The sequence below is a fragment of the Vipera berus genome, assembly GCF_964194415.1.
Source record: "Vipera berus genome assembly, chromosome: Z".
Lineage (NCBI taxonomy): Eukaryota > Metazoa > Chordata > Lepidosauria > Squamata > Viperidae > Vipera > Vipera berus.
Window position 1 is genome coordinate 55,204,692 of NC_138205.1, and position 16,665 is coordinate 55,221,356.

The following is a 16,665-nucleotide window of genomic DNA, read 5'->3' on the forward strand; positions in this document are numbered from 1 at the left end:
AAATATAGAAAGTGAATGGAATAGAATAGAATAGAATAGAATAGAATAGAATAGAATAGAATAGAATAGAATAGAAATATAGAAAGTGAATAGAATAGAATAGAATAGAATAGAATAGAATAGAATAGAATAGAATAGAAATATAGAAAGTGAATGGAATAGAATAGAATAGAATAGAATAGAATAGAATAGAATAGAATGTGAATGGAATAGAATAGAATAGAATAGAAACATAGAAAGTGAATGGAATAGAATAGAATAGAATAGAATAGAATAGAATAGAATAGAATAGAATAGAATAGAATAGAATAGAGCTGGAAGGGACCTTGGAGGTCTTCTAGTCCAGCCCCTTGCTCAAGCAGGAGGACCTATACCAGTGGTGGTGAACCTATGGCACGCCTGCCAGAGGTGGCACTCAGAGCCCTCTCTGTTGGCACATGCGCCACCACCGCTGCCAGCAGCAGGTCCTTGTCGGTTGGTGGACTGGAAGAAAAGGGAGGGGGAAGCATTTTACATGCGTGCATGCGTGCACGGGGCCACGAGCAGGCACATGCTGCAAAGGGGGCGGGGCTAGTGCCTGCGTGATACTCACTAGCCCAGCCCCGTTCTCACGTGGTGCGGTGCCTTGTATCTGCACCCTACGGCGCGGCGGTTGGCGTTTTTGTGCCTTGCGGTACGGTGGCCCATTTTTTGCTCCCCCTTTTTTTTCGTGCCAGAGGCGGCACTCAGAGGCGCCTCCCTGTCCCCTCCCCCGAGGGCACCAGAATGCCGATGCTGCCTTGGCACTTTGTGATAAACAAGTGGGTTTTGGCTTGCGGTTTGGGCACTCGGTCTCTAAAAGTTTTGCCACCACTGACCGATACCATCTCAGACAGGTGAATGTCCAGTCTCTTCTTAAAAACCTCCAGTGATGGAGCACTCTTGATTTCTGGTGGCAAGCTGTTCCACTGGGCAGCTGAGAGAAAGGGGCGGCAGAAGCTGCATCCCCCGAAAGAAGTCTTCGCCGAGAAAATGGGCGCTGAGACGCCTCATTCTCTCGCTCAGCGGAGACTTCTTTCGCGAGATCCAGCCTCTGCCGTGCTGCACCGAGAGAACAGCAAGCCGCCCCATTCTCTCGGCGGAGCACTCCACCGCCCCATTCTCTCGGCGGCTTGCCACCCCGTTCTCTCATCTCAGCAGAGACGTCTTTCGGGAGATCCAGCCTCCAGCTGCTGCATTTCCCAGCCTCGGCTTATACTCGAGTCAATAACTTTTTCCAGTTTTGGGGGGTAAAATTGGGGGTCTCGGCTTATACTCGAGTCGGCTTATACTCAAGTATATACGGTAATCTTCTTTTCCTAATTTTATCCAACATTATATAACTTTTTTCCAACTTTACTGTTTCTTTAACCTATTCACACCACCCTGCACTGTATTTGGTCCTATTCCACCTTTTTCCACTTTTTCTTTTTCCACATAATCCTTCTGCAGTGTTAAACAAGGTACCGGTAGTTCTGTATACCTATTCATCCTCCACATTTCCCACCACTGGTGATAGTGGATAAAATACTGTCTCCACCTTTTGTTCTGTAACTTCTAGCTTAAATTTTGCTATCTTAATTAATTCCTGGTTTTTATTTGTTTTTTTTCTGTTAATATTAAAGTTGTCATGTCTTGCTGTTAGCTCTACAATCTTATGATAGATGTCACATAGTCCATTGGGGATAGCTTTTGGATCAAATATTCTGAACCTTCTTTTTACACTTGTTAATATATAATCAATCTGGCTTTTAGGGATGTTGTCATTCCATTTATACCATATTGTGAGTCTCAGTGTTCAAAAATATATTAATATTAAAAAGATGGTATTGGCTGCATAAGTCCACTATCCTTTGCCCATTCTTGTTCCTTTCACTGTTCTTAACAGCAGATGGGCCAATGAACTATTCATATTCTTTTCTGTTAGTACCTACTCTACTGTTGAAATCTCCCATTACATACAACATATTGTTAGTTTCCACTTTCTCTATCTCTTAAGATAGTTCATTGAAGAACTCATCCATTTATTCTTCTGTGTAATTATTGCATGAGGCATGTAATTGTACATATGTCTCAGTTTGTTTTTCTGTCTTAATTTTCAATATTTTATTTGAACAGTGGTTGATGTCTAGTATGCATTTTGCAATGTCTGGATATTTATGTATGTATGTATGGGATTTGTATGTCGCCTTATCTCCCAAAGGACTCAGGGCGGCTAACAACAATAAAAACACAAAATACAAACATTAAAAGGTATTAAATCAAATTATCCCATAAATAGTCCAATTAAAATCACAATAAAACAGAATTAAGAAAACCTCCCTTCCATCAGTCCAGGTCGGCCTGTTGAAAAAGCCATGTTTTAAGGTCACGACGAAAGGAACGGAGATCCGGTGCCATCCGGAGCTCCAAGGGGAGTTGATTCCAAAGGGCAGGTGCCCCCACAGAGAAGGCCCTCCCCCTGGGGGTCGCCAGTTGACATTGTCTGGCCGACGGCACCCTGAGGAGGCCCTCCCTGTGTGAACACACAGGGTGATGGGCAGTCGTTCCTGGCAGCAGACAGTCCTGCAAATATCCCGGACCTAAGCCATGTAGGGCTTTATAGGTAAGAACCAGCACCTTAAATATATATGAAGAATCCTACTCCATTCTTTGCTGTGGTCCTTCCAGAGTAAATAAACAAGTATCCTTTGAAAACTTTCTTACTGCCATGTCCTTTACATCTTATATCGGCTAGTCCCATTATCTTGATCTCTCTTTTTTCATTATTTCTACAATTTCTTCTGTTTTATTCTGCATGGCAGCTGTGTTCAAAGTAGCTATTTTGTCCTCTCTGTTCTGTCTCTTAGTCCTTTAATATTGCCATGGTAATTTTTTTGTTTGATCAGTCCATTTGTATCTCATTATGATTCTGTTGCAACTTCACCAGAGCCCTTTTAGCAAAGCCATTTCCGGGAGACCCAGGATAGCCATGGGTGCCGTAAAGGTCCTATGCCACAAAGCCATGCCATACTTTGCCCACTCCTAGAACCCCTTACTTTCTCCTGTTTCCACCTCCCACAATGTGGACATGGGGTTGGTCTTTGAGAGGCAGTAAAGGAATAGAGAAATAAATACATTTAGATTAATTTATTTTCTGTGGTAATATATTTCTCCATGAATACTATTTTTTCAAATTTTCACAGTAGTTTTAACTTCCTCCTTTTAGCTGATGGAAATCATAATTGTCTAAACTATTGATAGCAAAAGATTTTAATTCCCAGTAGCTTCTTTGATTCCTATGGGTTCAAAATAAAACTATTTTTTTCTAGGTACAGCCCCTCTGCTATGAAAGAGGGGTATCTAGAGTTGTAGGAATTAGAGAGGCTATTTCAGTAATGGCACGAGGAACAGATTGATAGGGATTAGAAACAGCAGAAAGTCCCCTTTCACACTGCCTTTTTGATCTTCCACAAATACACATCTCTCCATCTTTCTTTGAAATTTCAACATTTGTATTACAAGGAACAGGAAATATTTTAGGTGAGAGTTGCACTTAAGATGTCATTTTTACTTTCAGTCTCTGAGGGTTCATGGGGCATTTCTCTTGTGTGCACTCAGGAAACATGTTATATTTGGAATTTTTACATAAGCAAATGGATTCTTCAACATTTGTAAGAAACATTTGAAATCTCCTGTTGCCCTGCATAATCCAGATTATTGAAGCCTTGATAAAAAACAATCATCTAAAGACATTTCCAGATATCTTTGTGAGACAAAACAAATATATAAATCATTGTATAATGTATTATATGCATTATTCCCTACACTTTCCCTTTCATTTTTTTTAGATGACATTGAGACATGAAGATGGTGATGATAGTGGAGAACCTCTTCTTATTGCCTGCAAAGACAGAAGAAGGGCCAGTCTTGGTTCCAGTGAACGAAGAGGGCTGGAACGTAGGAAGAGCAGGAGGCATTCCATTCAGAGTGTCAAGAATACTTTATCAGCCCCTGCTAGCCCCTGCACTCATTCAAGTCCTAATTTCATGTGTGGCCATAGACAGAGCACTGAAGAATATAGTGAGAAGTAGGTATAGAAATAAGAAATATTCCTAGATTCTTTTTGCCTTTTATATTTTCAAATTTCTGTGACTTATAATTGGCTGATATAGCTTCACACGCACGGTTCTGATTCATTTTGCTTAAAATGACATACACTCATGTAACATTTTCACAACATGCTATTTGCTCAGCTACCAAAAATGAAATAAGGCAAGCAATTAATTCCTAGGGAAATAGTCAACCTGTAGGAGTTGATAGTTTAACAATTTTCCAATTAAAACAAAAAGGAATGAATGCAAACATCTTCTTTTATTTACTGATAAAGTATATGGGGGAAATAAAAATATGGTGGCTTGATGTAATCACAATCATATAAGAATTCAAAAGACTGCAAGAAGCTACTATAAAAGAAGTTATTTAATGTATTCATTGAAATGCATCATTTCAGTGCTGGCTTCTTAATACCTACTTAGCTTTTTAATTTTAAAAATTAGTAACTTCTTTCCAGTTACATAACATACATATTACGGCAATGTTGCTTTCATGCTTTTTAGAAACTCTTGATCATTTATGCTTGCTGATATATGAACTAATCCCTGTCATTGCTCGTTATTGTGAAGAAGTGCATATTTTAAGATCCTGCCTCAGCTAACACTCCCAAGAAAGCAGAATTTCTGAAACTGGCATCATTTCAAAAGGAACTTTTATTGAGAGATAGTGATAGTGGAATTGCAAGGCAAGATCTGAATAATTTTCATGCAAAACGGTACATAAAACTCTCCTTTCAAACCCCTCCCCAGTGTCCAACTATCCTGTTTGATTTCAACCAATCTACAGGTGCAAAGTTGTTGTGAGTACAAGAGTGATAAACTGAAGTTCTCGGGTGTTTTGTTTTCTTCCCAGTCTCTTCCCAGCAGAGTAGAGATAAGACACATGGCCCCAGGGACATTCCTCCTCCCTTTCACACCCAGAGAGATGCATCAAAGGTGAAAAGAACAAAGGAACTACATCGAGAGCCCACAGAGCTTCCCCCCTTCCCAAAGAGCAAAACCTCCCTCCTCCCAACAGAATGGCAGTACCCAAAAGATAAAATGAAATGAATAGATAGGTTGAGGGTCTGACTCATATACTGTAAAGTAAAGGTAAAGTCAGTCATGTCCAACTCTAGGGCATGGTGCTCATCCCTTTTCCTTGGCCAAGGGAGCCAGCATCGTCCAAAGACAATTTTTGTGGTCTGGTGGCCAGCATGGCTATATTGCAAAGGTGCACAGAACACTGTTAACTTGTCACTGAGGTGGGACATATTAATCTACTTGCATTTTTATGTTTTCAAACTTCTAGGTGGCAGGAACTGGGGCAAGTAATGGGAGCTCATCCTGTTACATGGAACTTGGGTCTAGACCCCAGGCTGTCAGCTCTCCAGCTGACAAGCTCAGCATCTTTAAACACTGAGTCATCACTCCCCCTGCTACATTTACAGTAATCTGGTATATATTTCAAATTCAAGCATACACTTTACATCAAAACTTTTTTAAAAAAACTTTTATTTCACAAATTTACCTTCATTTTAAAAATTTGGTATGTGGGAGGGAAGATGTTTTGCCATAAATGTTTATGGTAAAATAGTTTTCAAATTTGAAACTCAAAACAGAGTATTTTATAGGACCAGTCTAGACAGCTGAGAACTATTATTTTATCTAGAAGAGTATAGACATCAAACTATTAATTCAAATGTGATTTGATTTCGTGAAAATTCCATGGTTATGAACACCAATGGATCTTTTTAAGCTGGGAAGAAGGATATGAAGATTAGGAAGATAGGGAAATCTGGGAGAAACAGGCAATTCAATCTGAGGTACAAAATTACAAAAAAAAATTACATTCATTTGTTAATTCAGTTCAATTTATAGATTGCAATTTTATTCTAATTTTCCAACTATTTTTATTATGTATGTTTCACTTGGAAAATGAGAAATATTAGCTGCCTTCCCTGTCTGCTCCTTATAACATTACTTCTCTCTCACTGGGTCTAAGTACTTGTTGAACCAGCTTGTATATAAATTTGTATGTTAACATCTTTTCACTCAGTTTGAATCATGAGTTCTCTGCAAAGGGAAGCCTGCTTAGAATACAAAATAACAATTGGAAGAGATCTTGGAATCTTCTACAGTAGTTCAATCCCCTGCTCAAGCAGGAAACGTATATACTATTTCAGACAAATGACCATCAAATTTCTTTTTAAAACCTCCAATAATGGAGCATTCACAGTTTTTGAAGGCAAACCATTCCATTGGTTAATTGTTGTCACTGCCAGGAAATTTCTTCTTAGTTATAAATTGATAAGCTACCCTCTGTTACTTTTTGTCTTGCCCTCAGATGCTTTGGAAAATAGGTTGACCACCTCTTCTCTGTGATGGTCCCACAACTATTGGAAGACTATTACCATGTCATGCCTAGTCTTTGTTTTTTTAGATTAAACATATCCAGTGCCTGCAATTGTTCATCATATGTTCATCCTCCAGTTTTCTAATCATTTTCATCACTTTCTTCTGCACATTTTCTAGAATCTCAGCATCTTTTTGAATAATGTTGACCAAAACTGTATGCAGTATTCCAAGTGTGATCTTATCAATGGAATATAACGCAGTGCCAACATTTCACATAATCTTGATACTATCCCTCTGTTGATGCTGCCTAGGACTGCATTGGCTTTTCTGGCAGCTGCAGCACACTGCTGGCTTATATTTAAGTGATTGTCCATTTGGACTCCCAGATTTCTTTCACAGTTAATGTTGTTGAGCTAGGTACCACCTATACCTATGCATTTAGTTTTTCTTATCTAAGGGTAAATCTTTCTTTTCTCATTAAATTGCATCTTGTTGGATAGGGCGAAGTATTTAAGTCTACTAAAGTATTAGAAATTCACCTCATCTTGTTGTTCTCTGAAAATTTGATGATTCCCCTTATAGCCTTTCACCTAAATCATTTATGACGAGGCTGAGGAATACTAGGCCTAAGACAGAACTTTGTAGTACCTCACAGCATGCTTCCCTGAATGTAGATATAGTTCTATTGAAGACTACATGTTGAGTACAGTTGGTCAGCCAATTTTAAATCCATCTGGTAGCAATGCTCTCTGTCCCACATTTTTTGGCTCAGGTCTACTGTATTTGTATGTGTGTGTTTGTGTATATACATACATACACACAAACACACACTGTACGATTCTAGAGCATGTTGCTCATCTCTGTTTCTTGGCTGAGAGAGTTAGTGTTGTCTGAAGACAATTTCTGTGGTCGTGTGGCCAGCATGGCAATACACTAAAGGCACTTGGAATACTGTTACTTCCCGGCAAAAGGGTTAGGGTTAGGTCCTCCTTTATGGTAACACCCAGAAACCTAAAGCTAGCCACTTACTCCACCCGGTCTCAGCTGATGGTCAGTGGCTAAATATCTAATCTATACTGTATTTATATAGGTGAACCACAGCTCTGCTAACTATTGCTCACCAATCACTATGAGTCTTAAAAGTTTCCTGTAAATTTTTTCCATTTATGTTAAGTCATATTTCCTAGTGTTGTTAAATTCCATCTTGAAATCTCTCCTCTGTCTCATAATCAGTTGCCTGTTTTGTCTGCTCAATCTCTTATTTTTATTTTCTGAGAATTTTTATGTTATAAAGTTAAATTGGAGATGTGTTCATTTATGTCTTCAAGGTTATGTTTAATTTCCTCGTGGTTTGAGATGATTGTTGTTTAGATTAGGTGCAACATAGCATAGATCTCCTTCTGGAAAGTATTGGGGTTTTTTCTTGGTATATTCTTTCTGCAGATCTCTGGTTTCCATGATAGCCAAAAATCAGGGTTTTCCTTTCTCTGCAGATGGCTTTAGAGTCACAGTTAAGTTAGTATTTGTAATCCAGAAAGGTCAATTCTTTTTCTTTTAGAGTTTATAATTCTCACTTTATAGAAAGTCCAAGATGTTTCCTTTTTTTGTCACAGCTGTTCTTTGTTATTAAGACATTGAAGGTCACAAGAACAAATTTATCTTTTCCTGGGTTTTGCCAGTCTTTGTAATAGAGCAGCTGTTGTAATATTTTCATCCACCACTAGATGTCAACACCAGTTCTTTCAGTAATAAACAGTTATTTACTTCTGTTTTGATGATATAAAAGGAAAATCTTAACAGATTCCACCGATTTCAAACTTATCCAAATTAAATCTTATATTCTTTTTATTTCACTTCTCACTTTCGGAGGCTTTTTGCTTCTTGGGTCCCCCCTCCCCAGGAAATCAGTTTCCAAATAGAAGAGAAAATCGCTGTTCTTACCCAGTTTCAAACACATTTTTTACAGTCAGCTTGAAGGTGTACTTTTGGACTTCGGTTGCTTGTAGCTTGGGCTAGACTCGGAAGTTAAGCTAGCCTGCTGCCAGTTTCTGGAGGGATTTTCCCCTTCTGTGTTGCCTCTACAGGGCAACCTCAGGCCCATTTACGGTCCTCTGGCAGGCAGAAATCAGGCTTAGGGAGCAGAGCCCTGCGATCCCTCAGCTACTGCATTACTGTGCAAAACTGAAAGTCAGCAGCTAAGTCTCCTATACCCGACTCCATCCCTCTGGGGCCCCCTTCCTCCAGTGATCACAAGAAAATATGCGCAAAGTCTATTTCACAGACAAAAAGATGGAAAAACACCAGGGCCAGACAGAGTAACTCCCTTTTGCTTGAAAGTCTGTGCTAATCAACTGACCCTCATCTTCATCCGCATCTTTTATAAATCACTGGAGATGTGTTATATCTCTTCTTGCTTCAAACACTCTACTATCATTCTCCTGCCCTAGGATCCTTTCATCATGGAGTTGAATGACTACAGATCAGGGGCTCTAACCTTTGAAAGGTTGGTGTTGGCCCACCAGAAACCAATCAAAGGTCTGTTGCTAGACCCCTTGCAATTTGCCTACCATGCAAATAGTTCAGCAGATGATGTTGTCAATGAGGCACTGCACTACATATTACAACATCTTCAATCCCCAAAGAATCTCTTTTGTAGATTTCAGCTTGGCATTCAACACCATCATTCCTGAAACCCTCCTCTCTAAACTGACTCACCTAGCTGTGCCTGACCACACTTTCTAACAAATAGGAAGTAGCAGGTGAAGCTAGGGAAAATCACATCATATACCTGTTCAATTAGCACTGGACCTCCCCAGGGCTGTGGGCTGTGTGCTTTCTCCATTAATCTTCTCTATATATACCAATAACTGCATCTTGAAGGATTCCTTTGTTAAAGTACTGAATTTTGCAGATGATACAACAGTCATTGGTCTCATTCGAAACAATGATGAGTCTGCATATAGTCAAGAGGTAGATCAACTGGCCCTGTGGTGCAGCCGGAACAATCTGGAGTGAACACTCTAAAATTGTAGAGATGATAATAGTTTTTGAAGAAGCTTTCCTATCATCTCTTACAATATTAGGCAATACATTAACAGTAGAGACCTTCAATTATCTAGGTTCTGTTATCTCCAAGAACTTGAAATGGACACCAGACATTAGAACCATCATTAAAAAGGCACAACAAGAAAGTTCTTCCTGTGTCACCTCTGCTGATAACAGTTCTATAGAGAAATTATTGAACCTGTCATTTGTACTCAATAACTGTCTGGTTTGGTATAGCAACCAAACAAGACAAGTACAGACTTTAGGACTGCAGAAACAACAATTGCAAGCAGCCTATCAGGGCCCACTTCAATCCCACATCTTAAAGATTTGAGATTTCCCGCACAGAACAATAGGTTAAGGTATCCCCAAGCAAGACCCCACCCCATAGTCCATCCGGCCAGTGGGGGACGACCAATCCCCAGGTGTTGGGTCCATCGTGGGGAAAAAGGGGAGATAACTCTGGCCTGTCTCCAAATCACATAGCGATGGTTGACGGCTCTTCGCACCTTTCTCTGGGATCGTAGAAAACAAAAACAAAAGGTTACATTGTAGTGGATAGAGGAAGCAGAGGCAATAAACCCACGGGCACATCCCCCCTCCCCCTTGGGAGTATGGCAGAACCCAGGGAAAGGTGATATTTGCTTTTGGGTTAGAGGGGATAGATAAAAATGAAATAGGAATTGGTTCTGACACAGCCTGTCTTTCATTGAGGGTCTGTATACTGCACAAACCAGAAAGAAGGCTTAGAAAATATCTACAAACACCTCACATCCTGGACATAATCTGTTTCAGCTTCTCCCCTCAGGACGCCACTATAGAGCATTGCATGCCAAAACAACCAGACATAAAGATATTATCTCCCATGCCATTGCTCTGCTGAACACTTAATTCCCACAGCACTGTCTAATTTTTCATCTTTTCTCATCTTCTCATCTTTCCAACTATCTTCTATTGAATTTATCAATTCTTGTTTGTAACTTACAATTAATGATTGTAACTATGATTTATGATCTATGACCTATTACTTGCTGTTTATATGTACACCATGACCTTAAGCACTGGAAACAAATTTCTTGTGTGTCCAATTACACTTGGCCAATAAAGAAATTTCTTCTATTATTTGAGAATGAACATAAAACATTGCACAATTATAATATATTATTGTATTAGATAATATATTACAATATATGCATTTACAATATAATATATTGGTTTACAAGAAAAACCAACTATCGGTACAGGCTAGGTGAAACTGGCTTAATGCCAGTAATTGTGAGGGAGATCTTGGAATCCTAGTGGCCAATCACTTAAATCTGAGCCAACAGTTGTGGCAACAGCCAAAAAAACCAGTGCAATTCTAGGCTGCATTAATAGAAGGATAGAATCAAGATCACTTGAAGTTCTAATACTGCTTTACAAAGCCTTAGGAAGTCCACACTTGGAATATTGCATCCAGTTCTGGTCATCATAATATCCAAAAGATGTTGAGACTTTGGAAAGAGTGCTGAGAAGAGCAATAAGAATGATTAGGGGATTGGAGACTAACATACAAAGAACAGTTACAGAAATATCTAGTCTAATGAAAAGAAGGACTATGGGATTCATGGTAGCAGTGTTGCAATATTTGAGGGACTCCTACAAAGATGAGGGAGTCAAACTATGAAAAGCGTGTGCCAAAATCCCCAACTATAATTTTCCCTCCCTTAAGTGCATCGCCATGCTTGGCCCCATTGTCCAATCAAATTCAAAGAAATATTTTTTGGAATAGTAACTTTATGTGTGGAATGCAACTGTGGTCTGTTCTCAGGCATCTGACTTTGAAGTTGTATCTCTGATAAATACAATGAACTTGTTACCTCTGAATCCTCCCTCTTCCTTTCCAATCTCCCTAGACTGGCACCAAGTGATAGCAGAGCATAAGCATGAGGTGGCAGTTCTGACATTCCGCCTCCCTTGGAAAAAAGGTTAAATCTGGAAAGGAAAATGAGAGAGAGAGAGAAATTATTAATGTATGGCATTCATCATGGCTTCTATGCAATAGTGTTGTGTTAGTACATCTGGCACAGTCACCCATTTGGTCTCAGAAGGGAGAAAGTGTTTCCATAGAATTAGATTTTGGAGTTTGTCTCCATGGAAGTAGGAGTCTAGAATTTCCTTAACTTCAAAATATTGGTTTTCTTCAATAAGAATGTGGGCAGTGTGGTTTTAAAGGTGAAGTCTTCACAAGTTTCAGGAGACTGCAATGGAAATGGGATGCATTATCTTCAGATGTGGGGGCAGTTTTAATTCAACGGGCATTGGGTTGATAACTCTTTTTATGGGAATAGGACCTATATATTTTGGCTCCAGTTTTTTCAATGGTTGCCTGGACTGCAGGTACTTGGTAGAAAGGTATGCCTCTTCGATGTTATACTTCTGCGGAGATCTCTTTTTGTCAGCATATTTTTTTAATGTGTCCCTGGCATTGTCTAGCTCTTTGCACATTACAGGCCATGTAGTTTGTAATTGTTTTACCCACTCAGCCAGAGATTAACATTGGGGTGATTGTTGTGGGAATTCTGGCATACCAACAAAATCCCAGCCAGTGCTGACACAGAATGGAGTGAAAACAGTGCTATTGTATACTGAATTGTTGTAGGCTACTTCTGCAAAGGGGAGAACATCAGTCCAATCATCCTATTGATAATGCAACGCCTGAGACACCATTAGTACGCTCACAGGTACCATTAGTTTGAGGGTGGTGCAAGGAGTTCTTGGGTGTTTTCTAGTAGCTGTGGGAACTCTTACCAGAATTGGGACATGAATTACACCCCTCAATTGGAGATAATTCTTTCAGGAGCCCTATGTAGGTGGTAAATGTGTTGAACAAAGAGCTTTGCAAGGGCTCATGCAGAAGAGATTTTAGGGCATGCCACAAAGTGTACCTGCTTGGAAAATAAGTCGGTGGTGTCCCATATCACAGTATTTCCCAAGGTCTCAGGTAGTTCAGTGATAAAGTCCATGGAGATCTTCCAAGGAACTTGGGGTTAGTGACTGGTTTATTATTTATTTATTTATTAAATTTCTATACCGCCCTTCTCCCAAAGGACTCAGGGCGGTGTACAGGGCAATAAAACACAACATACAAAAATTAAAAATAAATTAAATTAATTTAGCCCCAACAATAAATGGTTAAAAATAAACCCAAACCCTTAGTCCAGGCCGGCCTGTTCAAACAACCAAATCTTCAGGTCAAGGCGGAAAGAGCGAAGGTCGGGAGCCATCCGGAGCTCAACAGGCAGTTGATTCCAAAGGGCTGGCGCACCCACAGAAAATGCTCTCCCCCTGGGGGCCGCCAGCCAGCAATCCCTGACCGATGGCACCCTGAGGAGGCCCTCTCTGTGGGAGCACACAGGACGAAGGGGAGTTGACGCCAGCAGCAGGTGCTTCCGTAGGTAATCCGGACCCATGCCATTTAGGGCTTTATAGGTCATCACCAACACCTTGAATCTCACCCAGAGGGCAACTGGAAGCCAAGGCAGCTCGCGGAGGAGAGGTGTTACATGGGAGTATCGGGAAACCCCCATCACAACTCGCACGGCCACATTCTGCACCAGTTGAAGCCTCCGCGTGGTCCTCAAGGGCAACCCCATGTAGAGAACATTGCAGTAGTCTATCCGAGAGGTCACGAGCACATGAGTGACTGTACGCAGGGCATCCCGGTCCAGATAGGGCTGCAACTGGCGCACCAGGCGAACCTGGGCAAAAGCCCCCCTGGCCACAGCCCCTAGGTGGTCTTCCAAACTGAGCTGTGAGTCAAGGAGGATACCCAAGTTGTGAGCCCTATCTACGGGGGGTAGCACCTCACCCCCCCCATAGTTAAAGATGGAATGAACTGAATTTCCCAAGATGCCAGTACGTACAACCACTCAGTCTTGTCGGGATTAAGCCGAAGCCTGTTCCTCCCCATCCAGACCTGGACCGCCTCCAGGCAACGGGACATCACATCGAGGGCATCACTGGGGTGGTTTGGGGTAGAGATAAAAAGCTGGGTATCATCAGCATACTGATGATACCCCACTCCAAAACCACGAATGATCTCGCCCAGCGGCTTCATATAGATGTTGAACAGGAGAGCCGAGAGGACCGACCCCTGAGGGACTCCACAAACGAGAGGCCTCGAGGCCGACCTCTGCCCTCCTGCCAACACCGACTGCGAACGACCCAGGAGGTAGGAGGAGAACCACTGCAAAACAGTGCCACCCACTCCCAACCCCCTGAGGCGCCGCAGTAAGATACCATGGTCGATGGTATCAAAAGCCGCTGAGAGATCTAATAGGACTAGGACAGAGGAACAACCCCTGTCCCGAGCCCTCCAGAGATCATTACCAGCGCGACCAATGCCGTCTCCGTGCTATACCCGGGCCTAAAGCCCGATTGGTACGGGTCCAGGTAATCAGTTTCCAACAGGAATAGAGGGAGCTGATGCGCCACCACACTCTCAACAACCTTCGCAAGAAAGCGAAGGTTGGAGACCGGACGATAGTTGTTCAAAATAGCCGGGTCCAGGGCAGGCTTCTTGAGGAGGGGCCTCACCTTGCAAATGTCCTGATGGTTTTCCAGCACATCCTTTAGCCAAGGCAGACAAGAGCAACTAAAATGATCAGAGGCCTGGAGACTAAAACATATGAAGAACGGCTGCAGGACTTGGGTTTGGCTAGTCTAAAGAAAAGAAGAAATGGATGACATGATAGCAGTATTCCAATATTTGAAGGGCTGCCACAAAGAAGAGGGCATCAAACTATTCTCCAAACCACTAGAGGGCAAGACAAGAAACAATGGTTGGAAGCTGACCAAAGAGAGAAGCAACCTGGAATTAAGGAGAAACTTTCTAACAGTGAGGACAATTAACCAGTGGAACAGCTGGCCTTCAGAAATCATGAGCGTTCCATCATTGGAGATTTTTAAGAAGAGACACTTTCAGACACTTGTCTGAAATGGTATAGATTCTCCTGTTCAAGCAGTGGGCTGGATTAGAAGACCTCTAAGGTCCCTTCCAGCTCTATTCTATTCTATTCTATTCTATTCCAGTCCCATGGGAAAAGTTGCTAAACTGCCACAAAGATCCCAAGAAATGGCACTGAAAGGAGTGGAGATCATTGAGTTCACCCTGTCTTCCAGAAGTGGTGAGGGAACTCCAATCCTGCCGACCAAGGGTTGGCCTGAGTGACATTGCTATTGTTGATCCCTTGGTAAGTGGCTCAATGACCCTGTAACGGTTTCGATAGAGTTAATTATTGAGTCGTCAGTGCTGAAAGCCAACTTACCAGCCCTCCTGGACTCAGGTTGCACCAGATGCCTGGTTAAACCAGCCCTAGTAAAAAGATTGGGGATTCCTGTGGCATTCTGCCAGCTAGATGGATCTGTAGCAGGTGGCATCCTAGTGATGTTTGTTACTGAGCCAATAGAAATGGGGATGGGCTCCCAGAATGGTGCTGCGTTTGGTCTGGCTTAAGAAGTGGAACCTGTACATAAATTGGAGGAGGGGCTGCTGAAAATTCGACGAGCCTGCCTAGCACGTGATCCGGAACTTGTTCAGGAAGCTTGTCCAGTGAGCTGTGAGGCAGGAGCTGCAGCACAAGAACAAGGAAGAGACCTTGGCTCTATCCCTAAAGAATATTGGGACTTGAGGGAGATATTCAGTGAAAAGGGGTTGGCTGAGCTCCCCCTTCACCAACCAATGGATTGCTATAGATATTTTACCAGGGACTAAAGTACCCAGCCAAATGTTTACTCGATGACCCCAAGGGAATTAGAGCAATTGCATTCCTTCATTGATTAAAAACCTCGCCCATGGATTTATCCAGCTTTCACAACCTCAGGTGGCTGCCCCCATTTTATTTCAGGGGGAAAAAAGATGGATCACTTTACCTGTGGACTATAGAGGGTTAAATGGGGTGTGTGTGGAAAACGTTTACCCCTTACCATCAATGAAGGACATGCTGGTCCACTTGGCAAGGGCAAGATTCTTATTCAGTTAGACCTATGGGAGGCTTTTTATTGTGTGAGGATCAAAGAGGGGGACAAATGGAAAAGTGCTTTTAATTGTCCACTGGCATGTTTCTAGTGTAAAGTCCTCCCTTTTGGCCTCCAGGGCTCTCCGGCAGTCTTCATGTAGCTAATTAATGAAGTGCTGCATGAGCACCAATACAAAGGGATGCAGGAGTACTTAGATTATATACTGATGTACACTGAAACAAAAGCTGAGCATGTAAAATTGATGAGAGCAGGGCTCAAGAAACTAAAAGCTGCTAAGTTGTACACCAGAGTCTCCAACTGCGAGTTCCACCAGAGTAAAAGAAGACTATTTAAATTACCACATATCACACAAAGGAATTGAGATGGATCCCCAAAAGGTCCAGGCAGTATTGGATTGGGCCCCACCATGCACCAAAAAGCAATTGCAAAGCTTCTTGGGCTTTGCCAATTTTTACCGCCAATTCATCCCATCTTTTGCCCAGATCGCATTCCCCATCACTAATCTTCTAAAGACAAAAGGGGCAGGCAAGCCCAAGCCTAGTCCAGCCTCTAAAATGGACTATGGAGTGTCAGGCAGCGTTCAAGAAACTTAAAAGCTTATTTGCAACTGAACCTGTCCTCAAACATCCAGATACAAATGTCCCATTCAGGCAGATTCTAGCGATGTGGCTGTAGGGCAACCCACAACCCTGTGCCTATACTTCTAGAAAACTGGGTGGTCTGGGAAAAGGAGGCTTACACCATGTGCTGAGCACTCTTAACATGGAGCTACTTCCTTGGAGGGAGCAAAGTACCTTTTGAGGTGTGAACTAACCACAAGAATTTAGAGGCATTGAAAACCCGCATAGGCTGTCACCCAAACAAGTCCAATAGGCACAGTACTTCAACCAATTTAACTTTACTTTGCGCTACCTCCCAGGAGGCAAGAATTTTCTGGCTGATGCCCTGTCATGAATGCTTCAGTATAACTCTACCAAGTGAGGTGTGGTCAAACCATTAATCCCATCAAGCTGGCTGTTTCGGTCATGATCAGAGCGCAAGCGAGAGAGAAGCCTCAGATAGACAACGATGTCACAGCAGCTCTTAAAGCCTCACTACAAGAAGGCAAGTGATTTCAAAATCACAAAAATGGATGTTCCATATGGGATGG

General features: G+C 41.8%; 1 protein-coding gene across 2 annotated transcripts in view; it reads left to right on the plus strand.

Annotated features, from left to right (window-relative positions):
• Positions 1-16,665, plus strand: part of FHOD3 (formin homology 2 domain containing 3) — a 370,562-nt gene that overhangs the window by 177,444 nt on the left and 176,453 nt on the right. For both annotated transcript variants that reach the window (XM_081344817.1, XM_081344818.1), the window contains exon 10: positions 3,849-4,087. In XM_081344817.1, coding sequence (XP_081200943.1) covers positions 3,849-4,087 — 239 coding nt within the window. The remainder of the gene's footprint in view (positions 1-3,848; positions 4,088-16,665) is intronic.